Here is a 17,768-nt window from a genome sequence, read left to right on the forward strand (position 1 = left end):
GTGCCTGGCTGGTATGTAGGTATGTAGTGAATATGGGTCCCTAGTCCCAGGTGGTTTTCAGAATTCAGAGCTTTTCCGTTCATAGACAGATAATTCAGTACATATGCTGCATATTATGTGATATGTTTAGGGGTGGGAGGACAGGGCAGCACCCCAGCCCCCACATTAATATGCCCACAGAGAAACATATGGTGGGATAAAGTGAATGAACGTATAGCAACAATAAAGACCAATGGCTACGTATCGGTCTAGGTCAATTTTGGCTGCCATGTGAATTACAAGAAACCTTTGGGTTGTCAGCGCGATTTGGATGTTGAGATTGTGGATAAGGGATTGCAGAACTCTGCTAGTAAAGATCTATTAAATGAATGAATGAGGAAGATCTGTACACCCAGAGCTACCCCTGTGTGTGACCCAAGGAGGTCTGTGAAATGAATGGATCTTGGAGAGTCAGGCTCACTTACCAGGATTGAGTATATCAACTGCAGGGCGAGGGACTTGTTGGAGCCCCCGAGGACCTCAGGAAACTCCTTCTGTGGAAAGAAGCAGGTGCCCCCTCTGTGAGCACAGCAGGTCATCTGAAGGGAAACTGGTCTCCCTGAGGGCCCAGGCACCCGCCTTTCAAAGGGGAGGCTGGCAAGAGCAGGAACCCTTTCAGCCCCCAGGGGTCCACGTGTAAGGAGCAGCCTCAGTGGGTTGGTTGAGCAACGAAGTTTCTTCTCCTCACATTTGATAAGAGGCAGCCATTCCCCGTCATACCTGCAGTCTTGTGGGAGCTGAGTGGCTGCCCTGTGGAAAGGCCATGTTATGGACTGAGTGCGTCCCCTACAAAATTCCTATGTTGAACACCCAGAATGTGACTGTATATGGAGAGAGGGTCTTTAAAGAGGTCTTTAAGCTAAAATGAGGACGGTAGGGTAGGCCCTAATCCAGTCCAATTGATGTCCTTATAAGAAGAGGAAATTTGGACGTGCAGAGACTCCAGGGGTGCGCACGCATAGGAAAGACCTTGTGAGGACACAACAAGAAGGCGGCCACCCACAAGCCAAGGAGGGCGGCCTCAGAGGAAACCAAACCTGCTAGCACCTTGATCTTGGACTTCTAGCCTCTAGAACATTGAGAAAATAAATTTCTGTCATTTAAGCCACTAGTCTGTGTTATTTTGTTATGGCAGCCCTAGGAACCTAATACAGGCCACCACTTGGCTTCAACAGCAAGTTAAAAGAGAGGTTGAGGGCTTCCCTGGTGGCGCAGTGGTTGAGAGTCCGCCTGCCGATGCAGGGGACACGGGTTCGTGCCCCGGTTTGGGAGGATCCCACATGCCGTGGAGCGGCTGGGTCCGTGCGCCGTGGCCGCTGAGCCTGTGCTCCGCAACGGGAGAGGCCACAGCAGTGAGAAGCCCGCGTACCACAAAAAAAAAAAAAAAAAAAAAAAAAAGAGAGGTTGAAAATCTCAAAACTAGTGGTTTATTTATTGCTCTCTTTCTAAAGACCTTTGTCATTAGAGTCTCAGAAGCCAGCAGTTGGCAGAGGCAGGCAGCTTAGTGAGGCTGCAAACAGGATGGTTAAAAACACAGGGGCTGCTTGGTACAGAGTAAGAGCTACGAGCAATTATTTTTAAAATGACCCTTCCCTAGCCAATATCACAGCTTAAAAACATGAGGGGGTAGAAGTAGTATTCACTTGTCAAATGAATTTCTCTGGTATATTTTCTGCTGAAAATCTTGGGGTAACGAGTCATGACAGATATTTAAACATATCTGTCTTCTCCCAGAGTCACTGAAATAATCCACAAGTACATTTTAACTACAAGAACCCTCTCTGTACGTTCAGGAGCTAGGATTAGTTTTTGGAGATTTCCTATGGTCTCAAACAACCAGCAATGGTCACACAGAATGACAGCACCCATACAGCCTCTTGTGCATGCAGACCTGGGCACCAAGTTCTGGTCTCCCACTTGAATAATTCCAAAATCTATCATTTACTTAGCACTTAGACTATATGCCAGGCTACCTGATGTGTACCTGTGAGGTGGGTAATAACATTAGCCCTATTTCATAGATGAGGGAACAGAGGTTCAGAGAGGTTAGGGAGCTCCCTAAAGGTCACACAGCAGGTAAATAGAGAACTCAGCATTTACAGGCAGAGCCTAAATACACAAAATTTATACACTGCTGTCTCCTCTCTAGCTAAAAGACTTAGGAAACTCACATTAGCCTCTTTGAGTCTCAGTTTCTTTAGCTGCAAAATGGGGATAATAATGCCTGTTTGCAAGTTGCACAGACAACATGCACTTGGCTTATGGAAGGCACTCAGTCACAGTGGTTATGGTGGCATGGCTATTATCAGTAGCAGCTGCCTTCCTTTTTCTAGCACAGATCCAGAAAGCATTAAAAGACCTAACTTAAGCCACATCCTGTGACTCAGTTGCCTCATTTACAACGAGGGAAAAAATCCCCAACCCTACTTACCCCGAAACATTGCTCTATGTGTCAAATTAATAATTACCAGAATATGCCTTTAACAGCTCAGTGAACTCAGGGTTCTGATTCTGATTCTAGAGTGTCACCAACTAGCCTTGTAACTCGACAAACTTCTGTATTTCATAACTGCACTTCCCCCAGCTTGCAAGGCAGAGGTTGGTCTGCAGAAATGAGCTTTGATATATTAAGAATTGAGCACTCTGCTCTTCTGAGGACAGATGAAAAGCTTATTTTGAATGGGGAGGGTCTTCTCAAACTACAGGGTCAAGAAATCATGGCTCCTACTCAGCATTCAGGCCTCAGCTCAAATGATCCCTCCTCAGAGAAGCCTTTCCCGACCCCTGCTTCCCTCCCTAAAGAAGCCTCCTCTTCCCAGTCTATGTCCTTCATAACACTTAGACTCTCTGAAACCATCTTTTCAATCTTGCATGTCACCCGTCTCTCCCCTTGAGAATGTAAGCTGGCAAAAAGCAGGAACCATGTGACTTGCTCACTGCCGAATGCTGGTTTTTTATGAGTGCAGGGCACATAGTAAATGCTTGGTTCATCCTTGTTGAATGAATGAAACAATTCAGTAATTTTGCAACTTGCACTGCCTTAGAGAGCATTCTTGGAAATCAAATACCAGAACCAAGGCTGGACATGAGAGTGTACAGGACTGAAGTTTTCTAAATTTGTATGAATTTCACCTTTGAGGTAGTAGCAGTGCTTATTTGAAACAATCATTTGTAATGTTTTGAACAGAGTTCAAATGGGTCCAATCTTCTCTTATTTTTTTGTAGAGTTGTTTCTTTAAACCTATACGAGGAGCAGGGTGGACACTTGCTACGGCTACCCCCAATCCGCAGTTCTCTTCCTTCAGAGAGAGGAAAGATGAGAAGTACACCCAAACTGCGTACTTGGGTGATGGGCTCCAGCCCTCACAACGCTGGGTGAAATCTATGGGCGTACCCAGTGTGAAGCAAACAGCTGCTTCACTGCTGAGGGAGCAGAAGGAGGCGCAGCAGGAATTCTTACCATGGGCAGCAGGAAGCCACACTTGTGGTTATTGACTCCGATGATAGAAGGAACTGGCTTAAATGATTTTTGAGCCAACAGGTCTAAAGGGTCATGAGGAAAGAAAAAGCCATCAACCACTCGAGTGAAAGACTTGGTTTTCTGAAATAAGGAAGAAGAGAAAAATCGGCACCTGTTTCTCTTCACGAAATCTGCTGTCCCCAAACCCTAGCCTACCTGAGCCAACCCACTATAGCAAAGGGCATTAAGAAGGGAAAAATAAGTCACTCTTGGCCCATCCCAACACATCAGTGCTGCCTGGCCAGCTCTGCCATTCATTTAGGCAAAGGGGCTCAACTTTTCTGGGCCTTAATTTCCTCATCTGCTAAATAGGGATAATAAGAGTAATAACCTAAGAAATATAATAGCCCTGCACAACGGTTCTCAGAGCATGGCTCCTGGATCAGCAGCGTCAGCATCGCCTGGGAACTTGTTAGAAATGCAAATTCTCATGCCCCATCCCAGACCTGCTGAATACAAAACTCTGGGGGGTGCAGCCCAGCAAACAGCCCTCCAGGGGATTCTGATGCATGCTCAAGTGTGGAACCAGCGGCCAAATGCAATGGGCAGAGTGGTGAGGGGAGGGGATGGCCAGGGTAGTGTGGGTTGGTGTGAGCATCTTCCTGAGGCATCTTCCTCAGCACTGGGCCTTAGATCTGGATGGATATTTCTTGGGTCTTAGGAAGCAACACCTGGCTCTATTCATGATTTCTTTTTAGGTCTCTGTTCTGGGAGTAGGGGTAGAAGGGAGCACACAAAAGAGCTTTCACACTATACTGGGTCAAGAACTTATCACCCATTTCCTGGACCCTAGTAAAACTCACAGCAGATTCTCAATCCATGCCAAATAACTATCTAACAAATGTTAGAATCGAACAGGTAAGGATCTCATTCTCTCAAGGACTACCAGAGGGTCTCAAGATTGGAAGATTAGACATAAAAGACCATCCAGTCCAATGAATCATCCAGTGATTGAAATTCGTCAGCAGTCATGTAGACCCTGCTTGCATACCTACAGAGGTGAGTATCTCACTGCCTTCTAAAGGAGCTGGTCCTTTTTCAGACAGCTGAGTCTTTAGAAAGTTCTTGGTCATCTCAAGCCAAAATAGCTTCCCAGCTTCCAGCTCTTGATCTGGACTTTAGTTTCTAGTGGCCTGTGGAGCAAATGTGGTCTCTCTTTCCAGTGAGATGCCTTCAATGATATAGAGAAACCTTTGTATTTTGTTGGGTCTTATCCAAGCTAAGGAGCACCCTGGCTTGTCAATGTCCTTAAATTACCTATAAGGGTTCTATATGCCACATTGCTTTTTTACAGCTGTTATTATGAATCCCCAACTCCCATCTGTCCAAGCCCCAAATCAAAATAAATAAGAGAGTGGTAGGATTTGTCTACCACTCCATTCAAAGGGCAACACTGTCCCCAAACTCTCCCCTCCCTCTTCACCTGGTTGATGCTCAGCAACTCTTTGGAGGATTTTGCCCGCAGGCACTGTAGCAGGGCCACGGAGTCTGACACGTTGCAAGCACAAATATCTGCAACCATCTGCAACCATTTCCAGAGAAGGAACAGGTCAGCGCACAGGACTGAAAGCCTCCAGGAAAATGAAAGTTGGAAAATGTCCTCAATCCAGCCCTAGGCTGGTGCTTTATGTATGAAGTCCAGCCTGTTGCCTCTCCCCACCCCCATGTGCCCATAATGGAATGCACACATTGAGGACAGGTTGGCACTGCATCATCCTTACTCTCTTGCCTGACCCTCCTTGTCATCTTTAGCAATCACCAGAGCTGGATCGATCTCAGCTTATCAGCTCTGATCCAGCCCCACCCCAGCCTGGAACATCTGAACATGCCCTGAGCACCCTTTTTCTATCTCTACACCAATTCCATTCATTCTTTGAGGCCCAAGTCCCATCTTTTCCAGGATATTCTTTTAGACCATTGCAGCCCCCATGAGCCCCTTCCTCTTCTAATCCCCTGTTACTCCAAGTGACCTCACCTCCTCTACCTAGCTCTTTGCTAAACTCCTTCTTGCCCTGTCATTGGACTTCCCACATGTGTAGAACTTGTCCCTTGAGAGTGGTGGTCCTTACTCTTCTGGGAGTCATGGATGCTCTGAGAATCCAATGGAAGCTACAGACCTTCTCTCTGGAAAATGCACAAACATAGAGTCTCCATACAACTGTAGGAATTCTAGGACCACTTCTCAAACTTTCCATGGATTCCAGGTTAAAAATCCTTGCCATAAAAAGATTATAGTCTTCTCAAGTTATTATATGTCTTCTCCACTTATAAACCCATGGGTCTTAAAATAGAGCAGGGAAAACAATGAGCACTCAATATGTGTGTGGCGAATGCACAAACTAAAAAAAGCTTGATATATCATGTTACCAAAATCAATATTCCCTGTGTATTGAGGGTATTTTTTTTACCATATTATAACTTTATGTTCCCACTCTTGGTGTAAGTTGTTATTTTCTACAAGGTGTTTAAGAAAATGCACCACTAAAGTGAATAATACCCAGGAGATGGCTCCACAGTCCAGGGCTTAATTAATATTCATTGAATGAATCAGCTCATTTGTTAACTCATTCATTCAGCAAACATTTATAATCACCTAATATACACCAGACATTATGTTGGGACATGAAAGATATAGAGACCTTGGTCTCTAGGTCCTCTTATCTGGTACAGCACTAAGACAAGATGATAGATGACAAATATCTAGGGCATATGCCTCACTTCCCCCTCACAATCTCATGCCAGACAGCATTTATCAGTCACAACATTATTTCACACTGAGCTGGAAACAACCTCAGAATCTTCCTTAACATAGTACTCTAGGTGGAGTAGATTTAGTACAGGAGAAAAGCCGTACATAATACAGAGGACTGAATTATATATCACAAGCAAAGAGTAATGGATAAGATGTAAGAACTATTACACATACGCTTATACACACACACGCACACACACACTCATGCACACCAGCAGTAGTGCATTGTGTACCTGGACCCATTTCCTATTGAACCAGCCCTTCCATGGAGCAACAAGGATCACATTGGCCCAACATCAGATCCTTTGGCATGGTCAGTAAGGATAGCCAAGCACATGGTCTATGGACACCTGACCACATTTCTCTCCTGACCAAGGAGAGGAAGCTGGAGAAGAGTTAACAATATACCTACATCATCTTTCCTCTCGTAATCAGGGGCCTTCAGGTAAGGGATGATGGCCACCCCACTCTCCATGATGGCTCTGTGGAATAAGCCTTTGGCCATGGGGGACAGAATCTGGAGAGAGAACACAGGAGACCCAGGAAAAGTTATCCAGGGGGATCCCCACCTATCACACACAAAACCCAGCCCTTCATTAAAGAAAACTTCCCAGGAAGCCTTCTTAAGAGCTCTAAACTTGGAAAAAAAGTCCTGGTTTGGGGGTTTCAAGGACTAGCTGCGAAGGTTTGGGCAAGTGTTCTAACCTCTCTGAGCCCCAGGTTCCTCATGAACTTGGAGGTCAAGCATTCTGCCATGGGAGTGCGAGCTCCTTCACCCCCCATCCTTGAAATGAGACTGAGCCCCTAATTCATGATGTATTTGTGAGGCTCCAGGGAGGCAATGTGTTTATAAGTGTTTGTTCAACATGTAAGCAGCAATTAGATGTGAATGACTCATTGTCCTCATTTTTGTCACCTCAAAAATGACGTGACACCGAGGCTCCTTCAAGTCCCAAAGAGAAGAACTCACAAGGCTGGAAACACTTATAGCTCCTGTTGACTCGCCAAAGATGGTCACGCAGTGTGGGTCCCCACCAAAGAACTCGATGTTCTCCTACCCAGGTCAGGGCAGCCACCTGGTCCATGAAGGCCCAGTTCCCCAAGGCGTGCTTGTCCCCTGTGCTGTGGACAAGAGGCAGGGTGAGAATGCTCCATTGGCCGCTGTCTGCTTCTCACAGCCCAGGGAGTGGGTTGCAGAGGCCGTGGGCTGGTGTCAGGGCATCGCCACCTCAGCTGGAAAGGAGCTGAGTCAGAGGCCTGGGGCAGCTGGGAAAACCAGGCTTAATTCTCACCCTCTGCTGGGATTTGGGTTTCCTTGAGAATCTGATGATAGCTCCACACCCCAGAAAAATGCACAGACGATCTTCTATGTGCAATTCAGGGTAGTCATAGGCTTCCCTGAATCCATGGATTCCAGAAAAGTCCTGCTCCTGAGAGTTGGTCTGCACCAGGAAGCAAGACCTCCCTGGGCACAGGGGTTCCAATGAATGACTAAATGAATAATAATGATAATAATAGCAGCTGTTGCAGCATCATGCACAATGCTGTCCCAAGGGCTTTATAGCTGATGCTCCTATAATCCTCCCACCCTGTGAGGTAGGTGGTTTGGCCTTTCTCCTTTATCCCTCTGGGTCCTCTCTTCACCCTTCTCCACCCTGTTCTCAAAAGACTGATCTTTATGAACTGCGGCCAGTGGGAGACACCAGCGGGGGTTCAGGGTGGGATACTAAGGGACTGGGAAGTTTATTCTGGCACCCCATGCCCCACCATCCTCTGCTGGGAAGTGGTTTGGGCAGTGGCTGCATTTCTCTGCAGCCACAGCTCATGTCACCCCCACGCCCATCAATGATATCTGCAAGCATGTTCTAAGGATACTGATGGATTCATCGTTTCCTTCTCACAGACAGGAAATGGAGGCACAGAGAGGTTAAATCCCTTGCCCAGGAGCTAGAAAGTTGCAGATTTGGATCCATGCTCCTAACCATGTTCCATTCTGCTGCCCCTGCAGAATAGCCTGTTTCCCAGGATGAGTGGACAATTAATGGGGAAACAAGGGGAAAAACACAGAATCAAAGAAACGCCTAGACCAAAACATTCGTGTGGTACCCACCATGTATAAGAGTAACCCCAGGATCATAGTCTACTCCTCCTCTGTCCTCTAGTCCCCCACACCCCTCCTCCCCTTGGTTCCCTTTCTCTGTCCATGACCCCTGGGCTGGCCCTGACTCTGCCTTCTCTCTCCCCCAGCCTCCGCATCTGGTCAGGAGCCACGTATGCCCTGCCAATTTTACCTCCATTCCATCATAGGCCCCACATTGGTCCCCATTTCTCCATTTCTGTTTATCCTGATTCATAATCTGGTCACTTATGATCTGGGTGACCTTGAGCAAGTCACTTAACTTGCTTTGCCTCAATGTTCTCATGTCTGAATGGGGTTAATATCGGTGCCTGCTTCACATGGTTGTTGTGAAGATTGACGGTGCAGGCACACAGCAAGTGCCATGTATATGTTAGCAATCCCTCCAGCCTGCTTCACCCCATGACCTGCGCCTATGCTGTACAGCAGCCTCCCTACCGGACTCCCCATCTGAAGGCCAGGTGCCCCTAGCCCAGCCTGCACTCTGCTCTGGAGTGACCTTCCTATTATACTGCTCTGTAGGGCACTCCTGGGTCCCTCCTTCTTTTAGAAAAAAATTTTTTTTAATTAATTAATTAATTTATTTTTGGCTGCGTTGGGTCTTCATTGCTGCGTGTGGGCTTTCTCCAGTTGTGGTGAGCAGGGGCTACTCTTCGCTGTGGTGCGCGGGCTTCTCATTGCAGTGGCTTCTCTTGTTGCAGGGCATGGGCTCTAGGCATGTAGGCTTCAGTAGTTGTGGCACGTGGGCTCAGCAGCTGTGGCACACGGGCTTAGTTGCTCCATGGCATGTGGGATCTTCCCGGACCAGGGCTGGAACCCATCTCCCCTGCACTGGCAGGCGGCTTCTTAACCACTGTGCCACCAGGGAAGTCGCTTGTCCCTCCTTCTTTATCCAATAAAAATCAGTCGCCGTGCACAGCCTAATATTCAAGGTCTTTCCCAGTCAGGCCTGTCCCTACCTTTTCACATCCATCTCCGGTTATATCCTCACCTACCTGTCTACTAGAACTCAGACATTATAAGCAATTTTTGGAAAACTTTCTGTCGAAGCCATCTTAGTCAGAATCCTAATGTACAGACCTGCTAAAAGTGTAATCAGGGCACCCCTCTCAGGCCTTCTTGCCTCCACCGCAACCCCATAGCCACCTCCCCGTGCTATGTGCTCAAAGCCCAGTTTGCAAATATTGCTCTAGGCCCAGGTGCTGCTACATTTCTTTCCAACTTCCCAGCCGTTGCTCAGACAGCTCCTTTTGCCAAGTGTGCTTTCTCCCAACCCCTCCTCCCCAAACCCAACCTCATCTTTAAGGTGCAATTCAAATTCCACCTCTCTCAGGAAGCCTCGCTGGTTTCTGGCAGCTCCCTCTGTTTCTACAGCTCTGTCGCCTCTCACCCTCAGAGCATTACTCATGTCCTGCCTGGTAGGGTATTTGTGTCCCTGTGTTATCTCCCCCATGACACTGAGAGCCTCTCGAGGGTAGGATTCACGCTGGACTCCTTGCCACCTTCCCTGCAGTTTCTGACCGTGGCCTCTCACTACTCCTTTGGCTCACACTGCATCCTGGCCAGGGCTTAGGTTCTGCCATGTTCTAAGTAGGATAATGAAAGTGGCCAAGAGCCCCAGCTCTATTCTGTGACCTCTTCACAGAGTTGCTTCACCTCTCTGTGCCTCTATTTTTCAACTGTAAAATGGGAATAACAACAGTATGTTTCTCATAGAATTATTCTGAAGGTGAGCTATAATGGATGCATAGCAAGTGCACAGCATCATGCCTGGCTCATGGTGAGCACCTGAAACATGTTCGATGTTACTGGGGGAAGGGAAGCCATGCAATGGAGTGATTACTCTCAGGTGAGCGCCTGAGGAGCCTTGATGTGGGCCCTATGGCAGAGACTACGAACTGCTCACACACCCTGTTTCCTCACCTTCCAGGGCACACATCCCCCTTGCAGCTGGGTGTGGCTATTATGACTGAGTTCTACCAGTTGTATGTGAACACAGTGATAATCGCCACCTCCAGGCTGACCCAGAAAGACCATCCTTTTCATGCTCTTTCTCCATCTGCTGTCCAAGTACAGCAGATCCAAGAGGATCTGGGGCCCTTGAGGAGGGCAGAGCCACAAGATGGAAGGAGCCTGGGTCCCTGATTGACCACATAGAAGAACATCTGTCAGTCAGAAACATTTGATTGGATTTTAGTTGAGTAAGAAGGAGATTTTTATTGTTTTAAGCCACTAAGACTTGGGGGTTTACATGTTATAGCCGCTAAAATTACCTAACTAATTTGGGCCAAGTTTGTTCAATGTCACTAAAGGCTCATTTCTCTTTAGGTTTCTGGGCACTGAACCTCCTGTGGCTGCTGTCCTGCTGCCCCTTGGGGATCAGGGGTGTCAATCACTTGGGGAGACTCACTTGAAGAAGCCGAATATTCCTAGCCGGAACTGGATAGCCACAATAAGCACGACCTTGTAGGAAGCCAGGGCAGACCCGTCGAAGATGGATGCTGAGCCAGTCTCCAAGGCACCCCCAGGGAGCCACACCATGACCTAAGGAGGGGAGAGGAACTCTCCAGTCAGCCCACCAGGCACCCATATCCCCTCCCCATGCATGTTGGGACATTCTTTCTTTAGGGAAATATGAATGTCTCACTTTCCTTTCCAAGCAGCATCAGAGGTTTTTGTCTTTTGAAGAAGGCCCAGGATTAAGCATGTGGCTTCTGGCATATGAGTGCCTGGGTTTGATTCCCAGCTCTGCCACTGACTAGCTGTGTGTCTTTGAGCAGCTTCCTTAACCTCTCTGAGGTTTGTTTTTCTCATCTGTAAGATGTGAAGAATCAAAGTATCTCATTTATGAGGTTATCATTAGGTTTAAATAAAATTCTTCATCCAAAGTCCATAGAACAATGTTGGTATATTTCAAGTGCTCAGAAAATGTTAATTAAATGTCTTTGAACTTGTTCACCCACAGGAGGATGGAAATCACTGTAAGCCATATATGAGAGGAAAAGCTGCTTTTCTAAGACTTTTCCCTACTTACAGAGAAAAGAGAAGAGAGGAGGGAAAAACGGGAAGAGAAGTATGGAAGCTTTACTATACTGATTAGAAAAACTGGGACCAGGAAACATCAAACATTCAAATGGTATTATCACAATTTATATAATTAATAATAAATCCCTCCTCTTCTCTTTTTTAAGGTCATATTAGTGACTACAACTCTTGGGGCAGGAAAAGAGAAGAAAGCCATGGAGGAAAAAGGAGAGCTAGACAAAGCATTGGCTTTGACACCCGGATCTGCCACTTACTGTGTGTATAACATGGACCAAGTCACTTATGCCCTCCTGTGGCTCAGCTTCTTCATCTGTAGAATAGGTCCAATAATCCTCACCCACTGGGTTATTGTGGGGGTTAGATGAGATAATGAACTGTGCCTGGCACATTGTCAGCCCTCAATAGGTGTTGCTGTTACGATACAATAGAGCGAATCTCCATTGCAGTGGCAAGGGGATAGAGGGTAATAGAGGCTGTGGTTCAAAATTAGGTGGTAGAATTACCTTCTCCACTCACTTGTACAGCCATCTTTCACATTCTTAAGTGAAACATTTCACATTATTACCTGACTGTCTTCATTGAAAACAGAAAATTTGAAAAAGGCATTTCTCCTCTTTAAAACAGGATTTCCCAAGCTGAAAAATCAGAGTCCTCTGAAGCAGTCTTTTCTAAATGTTTACAGACCATTAAATACCCAACAGAGGGGAAAAACAAAACAAAATAAAAATCAAAGATCAAGTCACTGTCAATAAGGAAGCAATCAGAAAAGGAGATAAAGTATATCTGTCATTAGAATGATTTTTTAAGGAAGTTATTGACATGTCAAGTGATTGCATTTCCCTTTTACCCAGTGGGGGCCTAGATCTGATTCCAGACATCCTGCCACTCCGCCTGGGTCCCAGGCCCAGAACCTGCCAACTGGAGCCCCCAACAAGGCAGGCCTCCTTACGGGGAGTTTGGAGCAGGTGTCCGCATGGGCCGGTGCATAGATGTTAAGGTACAGGCAGTCTTCCGACACGCTGAGTTTGGGATAATGCACCTTGAGAATGTGTTGATCTGAGAATAGCCACTCTGAGTTCTGGAGGCACCTTGAAAAAGGGAAGGAGAAACCCCCAGAGTTGCTGTCAGCAAACTTCCTTGGGAGGGACCAGTTCTTGTGACAGCAGGGAGGCCTAATGGTCTCCTGTGCCTGAGCAGAAGAGGCATACAGCACTCTTGGTACAAAGTCTAATAATACCCCAACCCCTACGGTGGCCCAAACAAACAAGCTATAATTCTCTGTGATCTGGTTCCTGGGTAAGAAAGCACATCATACAGAATAATTATACCATTAACCGCCAGCACCCACACATGCCTACCCCCATCACAATAATCCAGACACACACATAAAGACTCAAGGTGGTTCAACAATTCCCCAAGCTGTAAAAGGTAGGACACTGGGTTGCGTATCAAGGGTTTTACTCTGGCAGCTCCCCCTTCTGCCCCTACAGGAACAAAAGGACATTTCCGGGCCTTCTACCAGGAACCAACTGAGGTAGGCAAGCAGGGAGATTCCTGCATTCAGGTCTTCGCTTAAGCTCGTACCTCTGCCTGGACTGCTCTCTCCCCAGATCTTCTTGCTCATGTTCTTCCCTTTCTTTCAGATTCTGTCAAAATGCTACCTCCTCCAAGAAGCCTTCTGAAATTTCTCCAGTTAGACCCTATATTTCAATTGTTGGTTCTCAGTGGATATCAGTTGAATGAATGAATGAATGAATGAACAGATGAGATTCAGCTTATTGTCTTTGGTCTCTGGACCACATGGGGTCTTCTGTGGCTTAGTGAGTTTTCTGGCACCAGGTTACTCCTTCTGCCTGGGACCCCAATGCCAAGAACCAACATGGCCCAACCTGAGGGCTTCACAGAATCTGAGAGTCAAAAGATTCTTGGCGATTTCCAAGTCTCACCTCCCATCCAATGCATGAGACACCTCCAAAATTTACCTGTGAACTTCTTGCCCATTTAAGCTTGAAAATTTGCAGTGTCTGAGAGCTCCTGCCCTCCCAGCTCCCCTGGGGCACAGAGACACTCTCATGTATCCATTCCACTCTAAAGCCCTTACCTAGTCTGACTGTGGAAACTAAGCCTGGGGAGAGGTCACATGAAAACGCTTCAACAACCCCTTCTAACCAAAAGACTCAGTAAGCCCATCACAGTGGTTCCCAAACCTGACTGGTCCTCAGACTTCCTAGAGAGTTTCTTTACAATCCAGTTATCCAGGCCCAGCTTTGGAGATTCAGATTTAGGAAGTTTGGAAGGGAGCCCAGGGAATCTGCTTGTTCTAAACCAGACGGGGAGCCATGCCATCACAGAAGCCTCACCTACATCTGACCCTCCACATCCTCCCACTGGGCTGCATAATCTTTATCATGTGCTCTGCCCCTACGCCCAGGTCACAGGCCACCCATAGGACCGAGCCAGCTCTTACAATTTAGGGTAGGATGTAGCGTTTTGGAAATCATTCCAGAGCAATGCAGGCTCTGGTTTTGCAAATCGCAGGAGTCCTACAGGGGGTGCAGCATAAGGGATCTCAAGGAACACGTTCACAGGCATGTCGTTTCCCAGCACAGTAGCTTGCTTCCCCCAGACCCATCCCAGCCTGGTGTTCCTCACTGGCCCTAGGGAAACACACATGGAGGAATCAAGAGCTGGCAGGGAAGAGGCTGGGAATAAGCCAGACTCAGAGCTCCCCACAGTGGGATGCTCTTTCTCAACCCAGAGGCTGTGCAAGTATCTGGATTCCTTCTCAATGAACCCATGTCTACTGCTCCTTCAACATTCCCTTAGAACTCATCTGCATCAGAGTACCCACTTAATTTCTCCTAGGAGCACAGCACCAAGCCATACCATCTTCCAAAATTTAATTCAGGAACCCATCTCCCTTCTGCTGCACACAAACTTTCCCTTACTATGGAACTGATACACACCAGCCTTTATAGATCCTAGGACCCCACAAAAATCTTCTGGCTCAAAGTTTCCCACATTTCAGTCATTTTTATACCCACCAGCACAATTGCTGGCATGTCTGTGTATCACCCGTGTGACAACTGGCTTTTATCTTTTCTTAAAATTAAATTGAAATAAACTTTTAAAAGTTTAGAGGAACTCTAAACAATAACATCTATGGAATTGTGGTTTTGATGACTTAAGTATATGCTTTTGAGTACACATGAAAATACATATGCAACAACGAACATAAAAAATTCTCTTGCAGATGCCACCTGAAATCAGCTCATCCACATCCAGGGGTATGAGGATAATTCTTAGGGAGAAGGACAATGCAAGCTTCTCAGTTTCTACATCAAATATGGAGCCTTGAGAAGTTAGCTGCTCAACTATTTACTTAGCAGGACCCAGATTTCTTGGCATTATCTATTCTAATGTCATTTCAATAGTGACAGTCCTCCCTGGGCAGTTGGATTACAGAAGCACAGGCTCCATCCCACGCCCCCCTCCATTGCCTAGGACAGAGGGCTCTCCAAGCTCCCAAAGGTGCGAACAGCCCAAGGACAAGACAGGGTCTTCTGTGCTCTACCCACACCTGAGAAGACCCTGGCTTAGGGCTCTCAGTAATACCAGGACATTGGTCAGGTGCCCTGAGGTTACTACACAGCCCTCCATGGGCCCCTAGAGACTCCTGAGAAGTAAATTCATTTCCACCAGGGAAAATCCTCCAAGGTAGGGAAATTTCCTATCCCATCTCCTGAGGAGCCATCCTCTCCCACTGGGTGTCTCACTCTCGGTGGCAGCTGCAAGGACCCAAACAGCCCAGATCGGGGTCTGGCCTGGGTGCACCCACTCCCCACTCATCTGGTTGGCCCGCCTGAAATCCCTGGACATCCGCGGCCACAGCTGGCCTCAGGGATCTTCGGTCAGGGACAAGAAAGGGCTTCCGGTTAGGAGACAAGTGTTGAGCAGGCAGACACAGGACACAGGCTCAGTGAACAATAATAGCATCAGACTAAGATTTTTGGAGGAATTGGCCAAGCAAGACTTTTCTGTTCTGATTTACATAAGAAGCTGATGATTAACTCTTGAGCGGGGGGGGGGGGGAGATAATTTGATAGGCTTTGGGCTCACAGGATGGTAGAAGCAGAAAGTACATTTGGGTTCAGGTAAGCCAGAGGCATCAACTCAGATATCTATAGAGGCCAGGAAGGCAGCAAACAAGCTGTGAATGAAGCTGGCCAGGAGAGACAATAGGGAATTGTGGGGACTGTGGAAAACTAGACAGCACATGCTCTGTTTAAAGGGGCAATGACTTCTCAACTCCAGTAAACATTTGCCTTGTGACAATGTAGGTGGGCCAAACCAGAAGTCTATGATATCTCTCAATTCTTAAATGTGATCTCAATTAACAAAAAATCACCATGTGAGCCCAACACAGCATTTCTACTGGCTTGAGTTGTGTCGTGGATGAAGACTCCGCAATTCTGATCTAGACCCAGGCCCCCCATAGTAAATATAAGGAGACAAGCCTAGGGAGTGAAGTTATTAATATAAGCAGTTCTGTTGGGGCCTGTCCTCAGCATTCCAGGATCTCATTGCAGTACTGGTGGGTCATGGAAGATCCGCCTCAGGACCTAGGAGCATCACCATCCTGCCCCTTGCAGGCTCCATGCCTCACTTAGGGTTAAGGGCCCAGGATAGAGCTTCCCAAGTATTTGGGGCTGGGCAGGTGGAGTCAGAATTATCAGGGGCACTTGTTGAAGAGTGCGTTCTTTGGCCCCACCCCCTGGAGATGTGGGGAAGGAATTTAACAACAGCAACAGTGGGTTTGGGAAGCATCAATCTAATGCATGGGAGGTTTCCCAGAATAGTCACCTCCTAAAAGAGGCAGGGGAGTGACAAACAGGGCACAGAACTCTGCACAAGCAGGGAAGGCCTTCCTCAAGGTCAGAGCAAGGGGCTGCCTCATGCACTTTGCTCAAGTCAGGTGCTCCATAACTTTTGCAGATTTGAAGTCCTCCAGTAAATAATACCTTTCTTCCCAACTGCAACTCCATTTCTGATATGCCACTGACAGCACTAAGAATTATGGAAAGGGGACTTTGGTGGAGTCTTATGTGAGGGTTTGATCCTTAATTCAGCAAAAAAATCACATATAGTTCAAATAAACGTTGAAAATCCCTCAAATTGCCTCTGAAATCCAGCGAACACCTGGAGAGCAGTCCCTATGCATGATGAGAACCACGGACTGGGGGTAAGGAAGAAAGGGACTGCCCATTTCAGACGTCTGAATGTTCAAACTGCCCACCTTTGAGGTGACTGTAAATCCCAGGAAGTGAATGGGGGGTGGGGTGGGACTATCTAAAATGTTTCCAGCTTGTCTGCAGGGTTTACTCATTTTGGTTTAACATTAAGCATACAAGATCCAGCAATCCCACTCCTGGGCATATATCCAGACAAGACTACAATTCAAGAAGATACATGCACCCCTATGTTCATAGCAGCACTGTTCACAATAGCCAAGACATGGAAGCAACCTAAGTGTCCATCGACAGATGAATGGATAAAGAAGATGTGGTACATATATACAATGGAATAAATACTACTCAGCCATAAAAAAGAACAAAGTAATGCCATTTGCAGCAACATGGATGCAACTAGAGATTATCATACTAGGTGAAGTAAGGGAGAAAGACAAATAACATATGATCTCACCTATATGTAGAATCTAAAATATGACACAAATGAACCTATCTATGAAACAAAAATAAAACCAGGGACATAGAGAGTAGACTGGTGGTTTCCAAGGGTGGGGGGAGAGGGTAGGAGTGGGAGTTTGGGACTGGCAGATGCGAACTGGTATATATAGAATGGATAGACAACAAAGTCCTACTGTATAGCACAGGGAACTATATTCAATATTCTGTGATAAACTATAATGGAAAAAATATGAAAAAGAATGTATATATGTATAACTGAGTCACTTTGCTATACACAACATTTTAATTCAACTTTACTTCAAGAAAAAATAAATTTAAAAAAAGAACATCCTGAAATTGCAAAATGAACTATTAAAAAAAACTATTTGCCACTAAAAAAATTGAGCATACAAATATTTTTTAAATTAGTTTCTGCTTTATAACAAAGTGAATCAGTTATACATATACATCTGTTCCCATATCCCTTCCCTCTTGCGTCTCCCTCCCTCCCACCCTCCCTATCCCACCCCTCCAGGCGGTCACAAAGCACCGAGCTGATCTCCCTGTGCTATGTGGCTGCTTCCCACC

General features: G+C 46.6%; 1 protein-coding gene across 1 annotated transcript in view; it reads right to left on the minus strand.

The window, feature by feature from the left end:
- CES5A (carboxylesterase 5A) overlaps positions 1–15,342 on the minus strand; it is a gene marked incomplete at both ends in the record, with an annotated part of 28,798 nt that extends 13,456 nt beyond the window's left edge. Inside the window, 10 exon segments of the mRNA XM_081215486.1 lie at positions 465–533; positions 3,500–3,640; positions 4,983–5,081; positions 6,724–6,828; positions 7,282–7,366; positions 7,368–7,433; positions 10,859–10,992; positions 12,443–12,581; positions 13,961–14,144; positions 15,258–15,342. Of these exon segments, the coding sequence (XP_081071612.1) occupies positions 465–533; positions 3,500–3,640; positions 4,983–5,081; positions 6,724–6,828; positions 7,282–7,366; positions 7,368–7,433; positions 10,859–10,992; positions 12,443–12,581; positions 13,961–14,144; positions 15,258–15,342 (1,107 nt within the window).
- Positions 15,343–17,768: the final 2,426 nt, after the last annotated feature.

Source organism: Mesoplodon bidens, assembly GCF_964165515.1.
Source record: "Mesoplodon bidens genome assembly, chromosome: 18".
NCBI classification, from domain to species: domain Eukaryota; kingdom Metazoa; phylum Chordata; class Mammalia; order Artiodactyla; family Ziphiidae; genus Mesoplodon; species Mesoplodon bidens.